Raw genomic sequence first — 17,500 nt, forward strand, 5'->3', positions numbered from 1 at the left:
GATTTTGGGTTTCTCTTTCTATCTAAAAAGCTATTTCTGTTTTGATTTTCGGTTTCTCTTTCTATTTGAAGAGCTATTTATCAAAAATGAGTTCTTGTCATAAATGATTAAATCAACCCTTTTTGTACATCTTCGGGAAATATCAAAGCTTATTTCACTTCTAAACATTTTTTTCAGCTAGTCAAGTTGAAAAAGTGTGAAATTTGAGAAAAGTTGCGAGATACCTTCCCCATACATCTGACTAGATATAACTTCATGAAAAATCACCGGATTTACTTCAAATCAAGATTTAAATGCTCTGGGGAGCATATTCTTTCAGAAAGTGAAAAAAAATGCAAATCCAAAATTTTCACTTTCTGACCGATTCTGACACATATAAATGTTCAAGTAAAAGTTGGAAAATAATCCAAAATAGGTTTATGGCATAGATGGTCTATACACTTTGTGAAAAATAAACTTTTTCAGGGTTTCAGATTCGATCCGTTGTTTGTCCATTTGGGAGAGAGAAAAAAAACCCACCTAAACATCCACATTGCTTCTTTGTGTTGATTGTTCTGACTTATCTACATTCAGACTTCGCCATTATGTATTTAAAAACATTTAAATAAAAGAAAATTGAGCTTCATTTTTTCTTTATGTTCCATCAGTGACTCCTCCTCGTCTAAAAGCGGTATTCATTTTTTCGGGATGACTCATCAAGTGCTAATAACTGAGTTTCTAGACACTAACATGACACTTGACTTACCTGACACATTGCTGATCGCCTTCTAATCTTCTGACTGGGACTCTTTGGCAGCTTCCATGATTTGTGCGGCTATGTTGAGTGAGTTCTTTCCCAGGACCTTCTGATCCGATAGCGAGTGTCCTACCACTAGACCACATAGCCGCACAAATCAAAGAAGCTGCCAAAGCGTCCCAGTCTGAAAATTAGGAGGCGATCGACAATGAGTCAAGTAAGTCAAGTTTCATGTTAGTGTCTAGCAATTAAATTTTTAGCACCCGATAAATCATCCCAAAAAAGTACGGTCTGCTGCGATGTATCTCAGGTATTCTAAATCCTCTTCGCATCTCAGTTCTTGTGTAACAAATTAGTTTCCATTACAAACATGAAACTTGGAGTTAATTTCCTTTAGTTTTTGGTGAATTATAAATAGGTACAATGTCCTATTTTGCATGCAAAATCTCAACAATTTATATAATTTCCAAGCATTTTAATGATAAAATCACTTTTAGGGGTCGTTTCGTTAGGAGGCAGCATGGCTCAGTGGTACGGTCTTTGCTTCTACCCCAAAAGGTAGCGAGTTCGACTACCCGACTCGTTGTGTGACCTTGAGCAAGTCACCTAGCCCTATCTAGCTCACTTTGCTGGCGCCTGGGTTATTCCGGTCTTCCTTTGGAATAGACCTTAAAGAAAAATTTCTCCTTGGGGATGAATAAAGGGAATTTGTTAATTATTTTAAAAAAGAATTCATCCCGACAGAATACCGTTTTGAGATAATGGGTCACATATGCGACATACTCGTTTATCTTTTGTGATTCCACACGGTTGTAACTTGTTATTTGAAGCGTCATGATTCTTACGAAGTGTACTGGTTTTCAGATCTGATAGCTCAAATGGTTATTGGCTCATTGTCGTACTGAAAATACTATCAAACCAACGTAAAACAGTGACATCGATGTTAATACAAGCCCATACTTGCGTTCCGCTGTCAGACCTGCAAGTATGTGCACGTCGACTTCATATATTCATTAAGTTATTAAGCAATTAACTTACCTTTTATGATATTCACAGGCTGGTCGTTGCGAGGATGGCAAGGGAAATTACTGGGCTATACACCCTGCCAACATTCAAGACTTCATCAGGGGCGACTTCCGGCAGCGTAGAAGGTCAAGGAGACGTGGCCGGAAGAAGGAGGCTGACCTCGGAATGTATCATGTTGCCAATGGTTACCTACAGCCCGGAAGCACCCCACTTGCGTCACAGATGGCCCTGAACTCAGCTACGTTGAGTTCTTTATACTCTCCATACACGGAGGCTGAAAGGAGGTAAGAACAACAAAAATGATGGAATTAATTTAGATAGACATGCATTTTCCATGCTTTAAGCGAAAATTATCAAATATTTAAATTTTTATATTTTTTTTTAAACCCCCAAAAAAGAACAATGATTAGACATCAATAGCCTGTCTTACAATACAGAATTAAAGCAATTTCCTTGATCCATTAGGCATAGGGGCGTCCACCACCCACCATGGATCTCTATCTGAGACGGCTACCACTTTTGCCCCTCCCCACATGACATTTTGACATTATTCAATTCTAAATTTATCGTTCTTCGACACGTCGCTAGCCTTTTGGGTTCAAGTCAAGTGTTGTCCTTGTGGTGGGTGGGTCTCTTCTCAGGGACCAATTCATTTCCACTTTCTTTGTTGTAATAGGTGTTTTGTTGGCAATTGTCCCACACCATTTTGGTGGTGACCTTGTCTGTCCGTCTTTAAAAAAACCTGTAGATGGTTCTCTATGGCGTTAATCTGCTTTTAGATCTCTGTGCCATAAAGAAGCTGTTGAACAGTTTTAATTTGGTGTTGATGTGGATATTCTTATTTATCCGTATTGCAGACCTGTCTTGTACTACTTTTGGCTCCAGAGCTGCATAAGTCTCTTTGAATCAATAAATATTGTAGAGAAGGGAAATCTAGCTTCTTAGAACATATATTCAGGACTTTGGAGCATATTTTGAGGATATCATTTCTTTCTAAAACTATTTATAGTGACTTTTTCTTTTCTCCCTTGGAACTACGACTTTTTGAAATTTCAAGTAGGCAGCACTGCATATTGGTTTTAAAATTGTAAATGCTTCTATGGCTGGCTTTTGATATCGTTGACCGTATGTCCGCATTTGTTCCTCCTTGCTCATCTACAATACTCCCTGAATATGTAAATTTTGATACATTTTCAATTTCAGTGCCATACCGCTGAAATGGAGTTGTGTTTTTGTGTGTTGATTCTCATTGTTTTTTGTTTTTTCAACATTTATGTCCAGGCCAGTTGATTTTGCTATTGTATGGAGTGTACTGCTTTTATCCTGCATGTTTTGCCATGTGTGGGCTAGGAGACGTAGATCATGAACAGAATCAAGATCTTCCAATTTTTCATTAAAGTTCCAGTGGATCCCGCGTGGTGTTTTGGTGGTTGATTTTCATGATCCAGCCGATCACCAATGGAAATAATATGAGTGGATATTGCGCTATATAAAATCTCAAGATACCGATTTGGCTTTGATGCAACAGCCTGCATTTTTGACTAAGCAGTCAGTGGACATAGTCGGTTGCGTAATTCTTGCGGTGAACCCGAATAAATTGTAAAGTCATTCGGCATAAATTATAATCAATCTTAACTCTCTCCTTGCCGGCCATTTGCCGGATTTTCCCCAAAACTTCACACCCAAACTATACAAAAATATATTTATTTCACTCAAACACAAAATCTGTTTTTGCTAAACGAACTCTTCAACACAGTATTAATATACTTTAACTATAGCAAATATTTTTGTTCAAACATTATGATGTACAAAAGAAATTAGACTGACAAAAATGTTGGCTGCATCGTAACAAGTGTGACGATTTTCCTATGGGTGTTAAGGAGGGGGTTACATTTTAAGAGTTTGACAGTCCATGTTTTACCTTGTGTCTCCTCTCTTCTTTCCCCTTCTACTGCCAAAGGGCGTACCGTCTGGACGAAGCCTTACTACGTCAGAGCATGAACAACCCTTTCGTCAAATGGTACCAGCACGGGGTGACCAACCCCGCCACAGCGTCGCCGACCTGTAGTCCTGCTGGGATGTACGCCAACCCTACAGGATCTATGCAGTGGCCTCAGGGATATCCGGACACATCCGCACAGAGCATGTATCCACCTACTCTGAACACGTCTTTTCCAAGGTCAGTACCATGTTGTTAGTTTGAATGAAATTCTCTTTATTCATTCCCAAGGGGAAAGTTGTCTTTAGGGTCCATTCCAAGGGAAGACTGGAATAGCCAAGGCGTCAGCCGCAAAGTGAGCTAGGGCCAGGTGACTTTCTCAAGGCCACACAACGAGAGAGAGAGAGAGAGAGAGAGAGAGAGAGAGAGAGAGAGAGGCGGGTAGTCGAACTCCGTTCCTTCTTGGGTACGAAGCAAAGACCATACCGGTAAGCCATGCTGCCTCCTAAAAAAAAAAACATTAAAAATATGACGTCTGTTTTGTGACGTTATCAAACTGCGCATGTCAGGATGCATACTTAAGCAGCAATTTCCGAAAATGAAAAAACAAACAAACAAACAAACAAACAAACAAACAAACAAAACAAAACAAAAAGAAAACAAATCCAAGCAAAACCACAAACAAACGATGCAAAATAGAAAGGAGAAAGGGATAACGAAATAAAGAAAGAAGGAAAGAAAGAGAGATAGGTAGAGGGATATATATATATATATATATATATATATATATATATATATATATATTGAGAGAGAGAAATAATGAGATATATAGATAGATAAGATAGATAGATAGATAGATAGATAGATAGATAGATAGATAGATAGATATAGATAGATAGATAGATAGATAGATAGATAGATAGATAGATAGAGAGAGAGAGAGAGAAGGGGGGGGGGGATCAAAGGAAAAAAACATAAACGGGTGGATATACAGGTATTTACTAGTAAAGAGATAGAAATATAGATTGATTAATGGGAAAGAATTGATATTATGCTTTATGTCCACTGCAAAAGCTTCAATTTAATTTACGAGATAAATAGCTTGGACGTTTCGGGACTGTTGTTATTTATTTCTTTGAGCTTCATTCACTGCTCCACCTATATTTAAAACGGAGTTTACTAAGTTGTTCGCAGAATCTATCTCACCCTAAGACTCTATGTGTCATTAGCAGTCAATCGAAGGTTTCCACGGGGGCCAATACAACCCAGAGAGGGACGGGATGGTTGTTTGTTTTAAGATAGCGATCCGGCAATTTGTGGGACACCGTGTTGATCTAACCCAATCCTGTGATCCAGTCAGGCCGATAGTAGGGTGATAAGTTAAGCATGAAAGACCCCTTGGCCCCATGACAAATACACCCTGCAACAATCTGGCAACCAAAAGATTCTGATAATACATAATTGTGTAGTAGGTCCGTTTGGCCTTTTGCTGACTAAACACGTGTTTTTTTTAATTTTAGCCAGGAATTGTTTAGGCCCTACTTCAAGTTCTGATGAAATAAAATAATAATAGCAATATAATAATAATAAATAATAATATAATAATAATAATAATAATAATAATAATAATAATAAATAATAATAAATAATATATGAATATTAAATGATAAATAATATATAATATATAATAATAATAGATAAAAAATAAATAAGATAATAATTAATATATAAAATGAATAATAGATAATAATAAAATGATATAATATAAAATTAACTAAAGATATTATAATACATAATATATTTGCTATCTATAATAATTTTTTAATAACAGATATGTACTATAATTGATAATAATAATAATATAATAATAATAATAATAATAATAATAATAATAATAATAATAATATAATAATAATAATAATAATAATATAATATTAATCTTTATTGTTCAATTGGCAAATATTGTTAGTTACGCGTGATACATGTGAATAATCGTAGATGTATAGCATTCAAAAAAAGTTTTGCATCAAAAATTTATTTAATTAAAAAATTTTGAAAAGGTCTCAAGTTTATTTTTAAAATATTTTTTAACACACTCAGGGTCATTCTATTCTAATTCACACCAATTTAAGAAATAACATTTTCTAGACAAGCTGAAAAATGTGGGTTTTTTTCAGAGTTCAGTTGTGCTCTAGTCCGGTGTTGTAACTTGTCTGAAGTTGTAGAATAGGCTTCTACAGTCGTGACGTCACTTCCCTCGTAATGACGCATAGTAACTTAGTAACTGGTTCGAAACTATCGGAACAATGGCGGACGCCCTCATGAAATACGTCTTCGACGAGCATAAAAGTGTATCCAGAAGAGAAAAACATTATAAATCTTTTCATGTTTTGACTTTTTTATACGTTCTGATTACATGACGTGAAAAAAAGTTATAGCCAGCATGAAGAATAAAAAGTACCGATTTTCTTTGTTCAGAACCAAGTTGCTGGTTGCTAGGCGGACGTGACATCAGACTATAGAATCCAATTGTGGGTAATGGGAAGACGCTAAGAATATTGTCATTCCTCTCCTTTACTTCAAGTAATTGCAAGGCTCTGCAGAAATTTCGGAAGCACAAAGTAATCCCATTATTGCAGCTCGATAACTGTGACCAGTGGTCTAGATAGAAACCGGGGTTTAACCCTCTCCTTACCAACTATAGGAAAATCGTCACATTCGTTACGATACAACCAACATTTTTCTTATTCAAAGTTCTTTTGTGCATCATAAAATTTAAAGAAAATGAACAATGTGTTGTAGAGCATGTTTTGCCAAAGAAATTATTTATTGCAAGAACTTACTGCTATTGCGTTTGAATGATAAAAAATATATTTTTGTGTTAGTTGGGTGTGACGTTTTGGGGAAAATCCTGAAGATGGCTGGCAAGGAGAGGGTTAAAGTTGAATTTTAATTAGATTTGAGTTAAATAAAATAAAGACCTATAGTGAAATCATTGAGTTTTATTTCTCAAACTTGAAGTATCTAAAATCTCCTAATTAAAACCAATTAGATGTAAAACTCATTTGTCTTAATTTGCGATAATCTAGGGTTTTAACCAAAGGGTAGCAAGCAATAGCTATTGTCCATTTCATGCTGTAGATACCGGGATAAACTCCTTCCTTATAATTCTCGTTATATTTTTATCGTGCAATAACAAATACTCGCAAGCTCGGTGTGTTATTGGGCACTATAAAAATAACTCGTTTAATAAATTCAAAGAGATGAAAGAATTATATAATATTATTACATCGTTCTCCTCCGTGCTCTTTGTCTTTCAGGTACCATATCCGAACGCAATCTATAAAAAAAATTATTGTAATAGACAATATTTTGTGTTGGTTTAACTCACTTAACCCTAATAACGACTATATCCGTAGTTTACCGTGGTTACTTTACCCCATGCCTATTTATTACATTTTTATAAGACAAACTATAGGCGTCGTATCAAAGCAAATGTGTTATAGTTTTTGCATGTTAATGGTAGTTGAATAAAACCATCTATATAGATAGTTCGAATATGACGTCACTCAGGTCTTTGTTATTGTTTTTGCCATCCGCGTTTATGAGTACTTCTTACTAAACTGTATTAACCAGACTATAAACGATCATGGTTACACACACTTTTGTGTGTTGGTCCGTTAAACTCCCGGATGGCAATGTTATGAGCTTCTTAGCCAAGTGCATACTATCTATACATGCTCATTTTTAATACATTTTTTCCCCAAAAAGTTGAAAAGTAGCAAAAATCTCTAAGATTTAGTGAGTAAAGAGTAATTCCATTCCAACATTGAGGCCATAATCATTTTGGTTATCAGACCTGCAAATAAGTACACGTCGTTCTTACCGATACCCTTTTATCACTGTCACACTATTTCCTGTCCCCTTATATTATTATCTTCACAACGCAAAATGCTATGAAAATAAATCTAAAACTCGTTCTAAAACAACATAATATGACACCATGCTCGCTACCTATTTTCTTTAAATAAACATTCTAATTCCACTGATATCGAAATTTCAAGCCAATAAAGGCTACAAAATCGGGTGCCAATCATTAAAATTTGATAAATGGCAGGTTCTCAAACGCGAAAAGCGTCTTCTTATCGAAAGGTTTGCTCAGTTTGTAATTTTTTAACTCCCCTTTGACACATTGACGTGTTTCGCCCACACGATAATCTTCGAATTTGATTTAATAATTGCAATTTATCTTTAGACACATACAATTGTCACACGAAACACTTCACGAATGAATGAATGCACGATAATAAATTAATGATTGAAAGGCCGGGATCCAGATACAAATTTTGTATAAAGATATAGATAGAGATAAAGTTTTTTACAATGAAGACGGGATAGATAATATGTCAACGTGAACAAATTTGCAGGTCTCATAACCGAAAGCAATTATGGACTCTTTTTAACACAATGTTACAACGGTATTTTTTTTTTTTTTTTTTTGCATTGGTTTTCAGACAGTAATTACATCAAAACAATGAGACCATAACAATTTAGGTTATGAGAAAATATAAGTAAATAAGTGTACGTCGGAATATGTATATTTGTAAATCTTAACATAGAAATTTTGGTATTTAATCTTTAAAGTTCATGATTAAGTTCAAGCCATTGGCTAATAGTCACAACATCAACCTGAACAAATTATTCTAACAATTATAATAATAAAGTGAAAACATTCTTTAAGTACTCGTTTATATCTTTAGAAAAGCAATAGTAGTAGTAGTAGTAGTAGTAGTAGTAGTAGTAGTAGTAGTAGTAGTAGTAGTAGTAGTAGTATTAGTAGTAGTAGTAGTAGTAGTAGTAGTAGGAGTAGTAGTAGTAGTAGTAGAGTAGTAGTAGTAGTTAGTAGTAGTAGTAGTATAGTAGTAGTAGTAGTAGTAGTAGTAGTAGTAGTAGTAGTAGTAGTAGTAGTAGTGTAAGTAGTAGTTAGTAGTAGTAGTAGTAGTAGTAGTAGTAGTAGTAGTAGTAGTAGTAGTAGTAGTAGTAGTAGTAGTAGTAGTAGTAGTAGTAGTAGTATAGTAGTAGTAGTAGTAGTAGTAGTAGTAGTAGTAGTAGTAGTAGTAGTAGAGTAGTAGTAGTATAGTAGTAGTAGTAGTAGTAGTAGTAGTAGTAGTAGTAGGTAGTAGTAGTAGTAGTAGTAGTAGTAGTAGTAGTAGAGTAGTAGTAGTAGTAGTAGTAGTAGTAGTAGTAGTTAGTAGTAAGTAAGTATAGTAGTAGTAGAGTAGTAGTAGTAGTAGTAGTAGTAGTAGTAGTAGTAGTAGTAGTAGTAGTAGTAGAGTAGTGAGTAGTAGTAGTAGTAGTAGTAGTAGTAGTAGTAGTAGTAGTAGTAGTAGTAGTATAATAATAATGATAATAATAATAATAATAATAATAATAATAATAATAATAATAATGATGATGATAATAATAATAATAATAATAATAACTAATAATAATAATAATAATAATAATAATAATAATAATAATAATAATAATAATAATAATAATAATAATAATAAATAATAATAATAATAATAATAATAATAATAATAATAATAATAATAATAATAATAATAATAATAATAATAATAATAATAATAATAATAATAAAAATAATAATAATAATGAAAAACAAGGGTGGGGGGGGGGAGGCGCAAGAAACGCAAGTCAGAAAAAGGAAGAAAGTAAAGAAAAAATAAAGAAAAAAAAAAGCAACACAAAAAACCAGGGACAACAATAGATCATAATAATAATTAACAAGAATATCAGCAACAGCAGCAACAGCAGCAATGTACACAAAATCAACAACAATCACAACCAAGAATGACATAATTTACTTAGACTATATTATATTATGTGTTTAAGCAGTCCTTCAGAGCCATTGGGCCCGTGGAGCCGGAGTTTATCCCGGTTTCTATAGCGTAATAAGGACAATAGCAATTGCTTGCTATCCTTTAGATAGGAATGTAGTACGTCGCAAAGTACTTTTTTTCCACAAATCTAACAGACTCAGCTACTCATCTGCTGCTGGATGGACAGGGAGGAGGGGGTGGGGTAGGGGGGGGGGGGGGGGGGTCAGAGAAAATCTCGACTGCACCCGGGATCGATCTTGGTTCCTTTGCGCGTGAAGCGAGTGTTCTACCAACTGAGATATCCGGACCCCCATCCATGTGTTTGGTAAAAAGAAAAAACAAACAAACAAACAAAAAAAAAAAAAACAACAAAACAAAATAAACAAAACAATCAAAATGCTACATACTATTGTGGTTCCAAACGCCCTCCTCGTTTTCTTTTCTGTTTTAAAGATTCCACCCTACTCTACTTCCTCCCTCCCCCCCCCCCCCCCCCCCCCCCCCCCCATTTCCCAACCCTTCCTATACCTCACCACACCTATGAAGTTTAATTTCTACGCTATTCTCGTGTCTCCGACCTGTTTTGAGTTTCAAGCCCCCCAATTGTCTCCGTGTCGTGTCGCATTCGAAAAATATCATTAACTCTCACCTTACCAGCTATTTTCAGAATTTTACCCTAAACTTCACACTCACCCAACATTAAATATATTTTTCAAACAGATTAGCAACGAGTAAATTCTATATTTTGTTCAGAAAAATGAGCTCTGCAACACAGTGTCGAGTTTTTATATCTATAACTGTAACAAAATGAAATCAGAATAAGAAGATTGTTGGCTGCATCGTAAAAAATGAGACGATTTTCCTATGGGTGGTAAGGAGAGGGTTAACCAGTTAACTTCTGTAAACTCTGGAAAGACACGTATTAAAATTTTTTATAATTTAGCCAGAAAACTCGTCCTTCGACCGATTTAAATTTAAATGACCCTCGTCTTGGCAAAAACTCTCAAACCTGGTACTTAAGTAAGACTTCTTGAAGTCCCAGGTTTGAGAGTTTTTGCCAGGACCAGGGTCTCATTTAAATCGATGGAAACTCGAAGGATGAGTTTTCTGGCCAATTAAAAAAAAATACTTGAGTCTTTCCAGGGTACGGAGTTGGCTGGTTAATCGACAGCTAGATCTTAGCCACTCGAAGTCATGAGATAGGATAAGCTGACAAGGTAAATAAAGAGCAGAGGAAGTTAGGATAAAATACAAAAGTAAATAAAATAATTTCGAGTCAAGAAAATCTTGGGAACTATTTTGGTACAATTAAAACATTTCTTGCTGGAATTCTCCTGCACCCCCCCCCCCCCTCTCTCTCTCTCTCTCTCTCTCTCTCTCTCTCTCTCTCTCTCTATCTCACCTCCATCGTTTTTTATGAACAAACTTCATTTTGATCGATCGATATTTGTATATATATATATATATATATATATATAATATATATATATATATATATATATTATGTTATAATATATATATATATATATATATATATATATATATATATATATATATATATATATATATCGATGGCCTGTTGATTAAGCTTTGAAGTGAAGTCTTTGCAAAAGGCAACTTAGAGGTTAAATCATCGGGCCATATATATATGTTGTTTTGTTTCTTTTCGTAAGGTTTATTGTCCTAATTACAATGCAAATAGTGTTGCCTGAAACTCGAAGAAACTCGAACTTATAATAAAAGGACTATGCGTCTATATGGTTTAGTGGTATGATACTCGCTTTCGGATTGACAGGTCATGGGTTCGAGCCCCGCTCGGCGCATAGTTGAGTAATTGGAAAAAGGTTCTTTATTCAAATTATCTCACCGTGCTCAGGTGTAAATGAGTACCTGACCATTAAGAGCGTTGTCTCTGTCCGAAAAAAAATGTAATATCGCCTAACAGGCGTCATGTCCCGTCCTACATGTTAAGTGTTGCTGTTGATCAGGGACCCATTGTAAAGCGCTTTGAGCACGTTTAGTGGATATTGGGCTATATAAAAGAAGCTTCGATTTAAGACCGATGAGATTCATCGTGTTTTGTTGACAAAGGGGAAACTGGAAACGTCGACAAGATCTGTCATCGTAAATTTAATTGAAGCTTCTATTCTTTTTTTCTTATCGTCAAAATCACCTAAAATTTTGGCACAGATTTGCATATTATTAAAAACTTGTAGCATCGGCTATCTTGTCACTGTCTTACCCAAGAGCTCTTGAAACGTCCTTCAGATCTCCACAAGGGCCTTAACTCTGAAAAAGTTCTCTGCAGGATTTGTCACCATGGCAACTCAGGAAGAGTAGGCGCCGACAATTGGGCGGAAGAATGTCAAGTGCAAATTCTGAGTGAATTCGTAATGTGGAAAGAGTCCGTTTAAATATAAAACCGCAAACTGCATGGCAGATCTTAAAGGAAAAACAATGATAATTGAATATTAGTTTTGTGTCCGTTAAAAACACAATTCTGCGAATTTCACAAGACTAATTTCTGGGTGGGGTTCCTGACCTCCCATAGTGGGCATGGAGGCACTTACTGTGTCTTCTATCCCCTTATATCTGTCTTCCAACTAACTATCTGTCTTTGTCTTGGAATGAGATTACTTGATTTTGTCCTGGTCCTGGCCGGATACTCTAGCTGACAGGGAAACAGTCAGATGTATAGTTAGTTTTGGGAGATGATATCTTTTTTCGTTGTAAATCATCTCTCTGTTATGCACGGTATTATGTTTTCTTTATATTACATATGATTTGTAAAGCATCTGAGTGTATTCCTCTTTGTGGGGACCTGTGCTTGTGTCTGGATGAGACTTTTAGTGATCTCAAACTAAGTACTTTGATAGTGTGCTCTTGGAATCTACACCTGTTTCTTATTTGAACCAATTCCCCTTTGTCTTACCTTTTCTTGGGTGCTTTAATTGTAATTCTAGAACTTTTTACTATCCCATTTTCTTCCTTTTTACTGGCGCTGATATGACCTAAATGTGTTGCAAGTGCCGTAAAACCCTTAAAAACAAACAAAAAAAAACAACAAACAATAAGACTAATTGTAACTATTGCAAGTTTCTGTGGAAACCACAAAAGTTGTGGACGCTTAGCCGAGTATAAAACCTACAACAACTAGTTCCTACATACTACCATGTCTATCGGATTTAAGATATAAACTTACTAGCAAATCTGCTACATTTTTTAATGTAAATGTTGTTGCTCGAATCTCGAAGAAATAAATAATATGAAATTGACTGTAAGCTTCAATCTTATTACAAGAACAGATCAAATGAACGTTTTGGGTTTCCCATTTATCAACAAACAGGATGAATGAAACAATACAGTTGAATGAGATGATAAACGTGCTCAATAATAAATAGATAAATTGTTAAAATAAAACAAACAAACTGATGGCAAGATAAATACCACGGCGAAGAAAAATAAAAGATAATGCGAGAAAAAACGTCCGCACTAAATTTCGATAGAGTAAAAAAAAAAATAACAAATTAAATCTCCGTACCCGGCTCCGAGTTTCCGGTTTAAAATGACGTCATAAATCTTAGGGATCAAAGAAAATCGATAATTAAACACATTTGTTAAAGGGCATTCTATAATCAATCTAAATCAAAAAAATCTCGTTGTTCTATATTAAACGGATATAATTGTTGACGAACTGGTTAATTTCCGTAGCGGAAAGTTAATAAATAAATAAATAGATAAATAAATAGATAAGTAGTCCGGATCACCTTGTAAATAACACACACACACACACACACACAAGTAAACAGCACACATAAATACATTCATACACATACACACATAGGCTTATCAATATAGATAAAGGCCAGTGAGTCCAAATATCTATCTTCACAATATTTTTACTATAAACGGCACTTCAGAGCCACCAGACATTTGGAGCTGGGGGTTCATCCCGGTTTTTATAGCGTGAAACGGACAATAGAAATTGCTTGCTACACTTTGGAAAGGTAAAAAAAAATCTCCAAAAGCCAGTCTGCCTCCGCTGCTGTGCAGTCAAGTCAGGCTGGTTTTTGGGAATGTATTTTTTTCCTGGTAATTTACCTTCTTGCTTTGTCCGAAACTTTTTCATACAAACTTTTTCTGATCTCTATCTTACACGAGTCAGTGCCTGGTCTCTGGTTTGTCAATTTTTGTACATACACGTTGTCTGTTGTCTCTTGTTGTCTTTTTGTCTGAAGGAAAACAGAAGAAGCTGAAAAACAGACCTAAATATAAAATATTATGATTTAATTCATTTTTTTTTCATGCACCTTACCGAAAAACATTCAAAATTTCTTTATTTCATAGATTCATACAATATAACTTTTAAAATAATTGTTGTCAATTTATCGTATTTAAAGATACACATCTAATAATAGTATAAGTCATGTATTTTTTGATCACCCGATATCAAGAAAAATGAAATCCTTGCGATTAGACGAACTTGCAATTTGATTGATAAGATAGTCGATATGATCTTAAGGACATCAGAAAATGACTTTTGGTTAGATTTGGTTAGAATTTGTTAGATAATCTCTTTGAGTCGTACAAGTGTCATATCTATTTGATAATGCTATTATTAGGATTGGGGGTCCCAATGACTCAATCGATAGAGCACTCGGTTCGCACGCAAAGGAACCAAGAACGATCCCTGGTGAAGTCGAATATTTTTTTTGTTTCTGACCCACTGTTCACCCAGCAGTGATTGGGTAGCTGGTTCTGTTAGATCTGGCGGAAAGTGCTTTTGCGATAGAGTAGCTCCCTATCCAAAGGAATAAGCAAAGTATATTGCCATGCCCGTTTCACGGTATAGAAACTGAAATAAGCTCTGGGTGCTGTCGGCCCCGTGGCTCTAAAGGAATACATTGCTATGGATCAAAGAATCATGTTGATTTACATGGCCATTGGTTTAGTAGAAGAGAAGGAGATGGGGTGGCAATGGAGAAATATAAAGAGGAGTTGAGAGTGAGAAATAAAATTAAGGACGAGACAGAGATAGAGAGATAGAGAGAGAGAGAGAGAGAGAGAGAGAGAGAAGGGGGGGGGGGGCACTCTTGTGCTGTCACACTCACCAGCAAATTCACCGCTTCTCTTCAGTTCTAATCCCATTGTGGGGAAAGGACCACCGATAAACTTTTCAATGAATATAACCTTAACTATGCCATTCACACATATCTCATTCGTCCTTAGCGTTTCATTCATCGTGTTTTGTTGATAAAGGGGAAACCGGAAACGTCTACAGTATCTGTCTTCGTCTAATAAATTGAAGCTTACAATTCAATACTTATCTTTTTTTTGTTGTTGTTATTTTTCCTTCGAGCTTTAAGCTCCGACATTTTCATATTTCCAATATATCTCTACATACCTTAAATTCTATGAGAATGATATCGATAAAGTATAACATTACTGTGCCTTTGAACGATAAACACAGCACACTGTGCCTTTGAACGATAAACACAGCACACTGTGCCTTTGAACGATAAACACAGCACGTTTTAACACACGTAAAGCGGTTTGTTTGTCTTGGATTTATGTATTTATCTACTCGAGAGCCGTTTTGTTTTGTTTATTTTCAAAAATTAGCCCCCTTTACAGGCGCGATTCGATTTGAATCAAACTTGATGTCATGTTATATCGTAATAGAACCTGATCCGACGCCTGTATCTGGTTTTATTTAATGATGGATCAAACAAAATGCTCCCCCCCCCCAAAAAAAAAAAAAAACAACAAAAAACATCAACAACAACAACAAATACAACCAACAACAATAAACAAACAAACTAGAAAACAATCAAAGACGAACAAACAAAGAAAAGCAAATTTTAAAAAAACTAACAAAACAAACAATAATTTGAATTCAAAATGATCATTATGCAAAACTTGTTTATTTTGTAAGTTGATAAACTAGATTTTTAAAAATTCCTCAATTCAAAATTTTAAAAAATATGCTCTTCCGCCACGACATTATAAGATATCATCGCCTAGGCATTCCACGAAGTAATATAGATAACTCATCAAACAAGATGTCCTATGTCAACAGGAATCACCCATGTTGTCTAATTGAGCAATTTGGGAGTTAATAATCTTGTATTCAAAAATCCAAAAGGCTGATCAATATATCTCAAATTTCTAATTTTCAGTGACTTGCGATTAATTGATCCCTGACCCACGTGTGCTTTTTTGCAGGTGTGATAACCCAAATCATTATAGGCTCATTGTTGTTGTTATGGAAATAATTAACATTTCAACGCAACTTACTATCCGTTACAACACTGTGAAATATCAAGCCTATAATGGCGTCTGTTTATCAGACCTGTTAATATGTGCACGTTGATCCCGACACACGTTTTATAGAATGCGTCTCATTTCCACCCAGTCTAAAGAAAGTAAAAAAAAAAAAAAGAAGTAAAACGTGAGCATTTATATAGCGCAATATCCACTAAATGTGCTCAGGGCGCTTTACAAAGGGTCTCTGACCACAGCAACACGTAAGATGGATAACGAGACATAACGCCTAGCGTGTTTTTTCCCGGACAGAGACAACGCTGTTAACGGCAAGGTACTCATTTTACCCCTGAGCACGGCGAGACTATGTGAGTAAAAAGCCTTTTCCAAGGACTCAACTATGCGCCGAGTGAGGCTCGAACTCAGGACCCTCCGATCCGAAAGCGAGTGTCATACCACTAGACCACACACATAGCCGCAGTCTATTTGATTCGGACTCCTTGGTGATAACGGGTGGATTTGAGATATTCACAGATACATTTCCGGATACTAAAATGAAAATATGGAGACATGACACTTAAGGACTCCTTCCGTTTGTGGGTATAAATGTAAAGTCGGTAAACAAGGCATTTGAGAATTGATGGCAGTTGTTTAAATAAAATACACACCATTTCTCCTCGCTCTATCAATCGCACAAATACACAAAAAAGTTTATAGATAGAATGAAGTTGACGTCACTCGAGTCTTTGTTATTTAAAAAAAAATTTAACATTTTTTTTGTCATCCAAGTTTATGAGTAATTCTCACTAACAAGACTATAACAGTTCATGTTTACACCGAGTTTTGTGTGTTAATCCGTTATACTTTCGGCCGGATGTCAATGTTGTGAGCTTCTTAGCCAAGCGCATACTATCTAAAGTCTGAGAGAATTTAGTGAGAAGAAATCACATCTGAATATAGAAAGCTGCGAAAACCCTCGCCAAACTTCAATTGTATTAATTACATATAAACATCATGAGCGAGAGGATATTTACCGACTTGACACGGCCTGACAGAGAAACGCATCGTCCGCTAATTTAAAACCCTTTTGACACTTCGCACGTTTAGTGTCTATATATATCGCTGTCTCCGATATTTCCTTATTGATAGAATAAAGTTGTCGTTATTCGGGTCTTTGTTATTGTTTCTTGCCATCCACGTTTATGAGTAATTCTCACTTAACTGTCTTATAAAAGTTCATGGTTACACAGGGCTTTGCGTGTTGGTCCGTTATACTTCCGGATGGCAATTTTGTGAGCTTCTCAGCCAAGCGCACACTATCTATAGATAGAACGAAGTTGACACCTATCAGGTCTTTGCTACTTTTTTTTTGACATCCATGTTTACGAGTTTTTCTCACTATAATGTATTAACCATGTTAAAAACGTTCAAGGTGACACATAGCATTGTGTCCGTGTATATTTCTGGATGGCAATGTTGTGAGTTTCTTGGTCAAAGGCACAGCATCTATAGAGAGAACGAAGTTGACGTTCAGTCACGTCTTTGTTATTGTTTATAGCAAGTCATGTTTGTAGCTCTCACTAAATTCTATCCGACCAGGCTGTCAACGTTCTCGATGACTGGAATGATTTTGATATCTCAAGAAAT

The 17,500-nt window shown here is 35.4% G+C and overlaps 1 protein-coding gene across 1 annotated transcript in view; it reads left to right on the forward strand.

Annotated features, from left to right (window-relative positions):
• LOC144975280 (uncharacterized) overlaps positions 1-17,500 on the forward strand; it is a 34,904-nt gene that overhangs the window by 10,860 nt on the left and 6,544 nt on the right. The window contains exons 2-3 of the mRNA XM_078919221.1: positions 1,793-2,046; positions 3,723-3,941. Of these exons, the coding sequence (XP_078775347.1) occupies positions 1,793-2,046; positions 3,723-3,941 (473 nt within the window). The remainder of the gene's footprint in view (positions 1-1,792; positions 2,047-3,722; positions 3,942-17,500) is intronic.

Source organism: Berghia stephanieae, chromosome 6, assembly GCF_034508935.2.
Source record: "Berghia stephanieae isolate SIO BIC M18660-M18661 chromosome 6, UCSD_Bste_1.3, whole genome shotgun sequence".
NCBI lineage: Eukaryota > Metazoa > Mollusca > Gastropoda > Nudibranchia > Aeolidiidae > Berghia > Berghia stephanieae.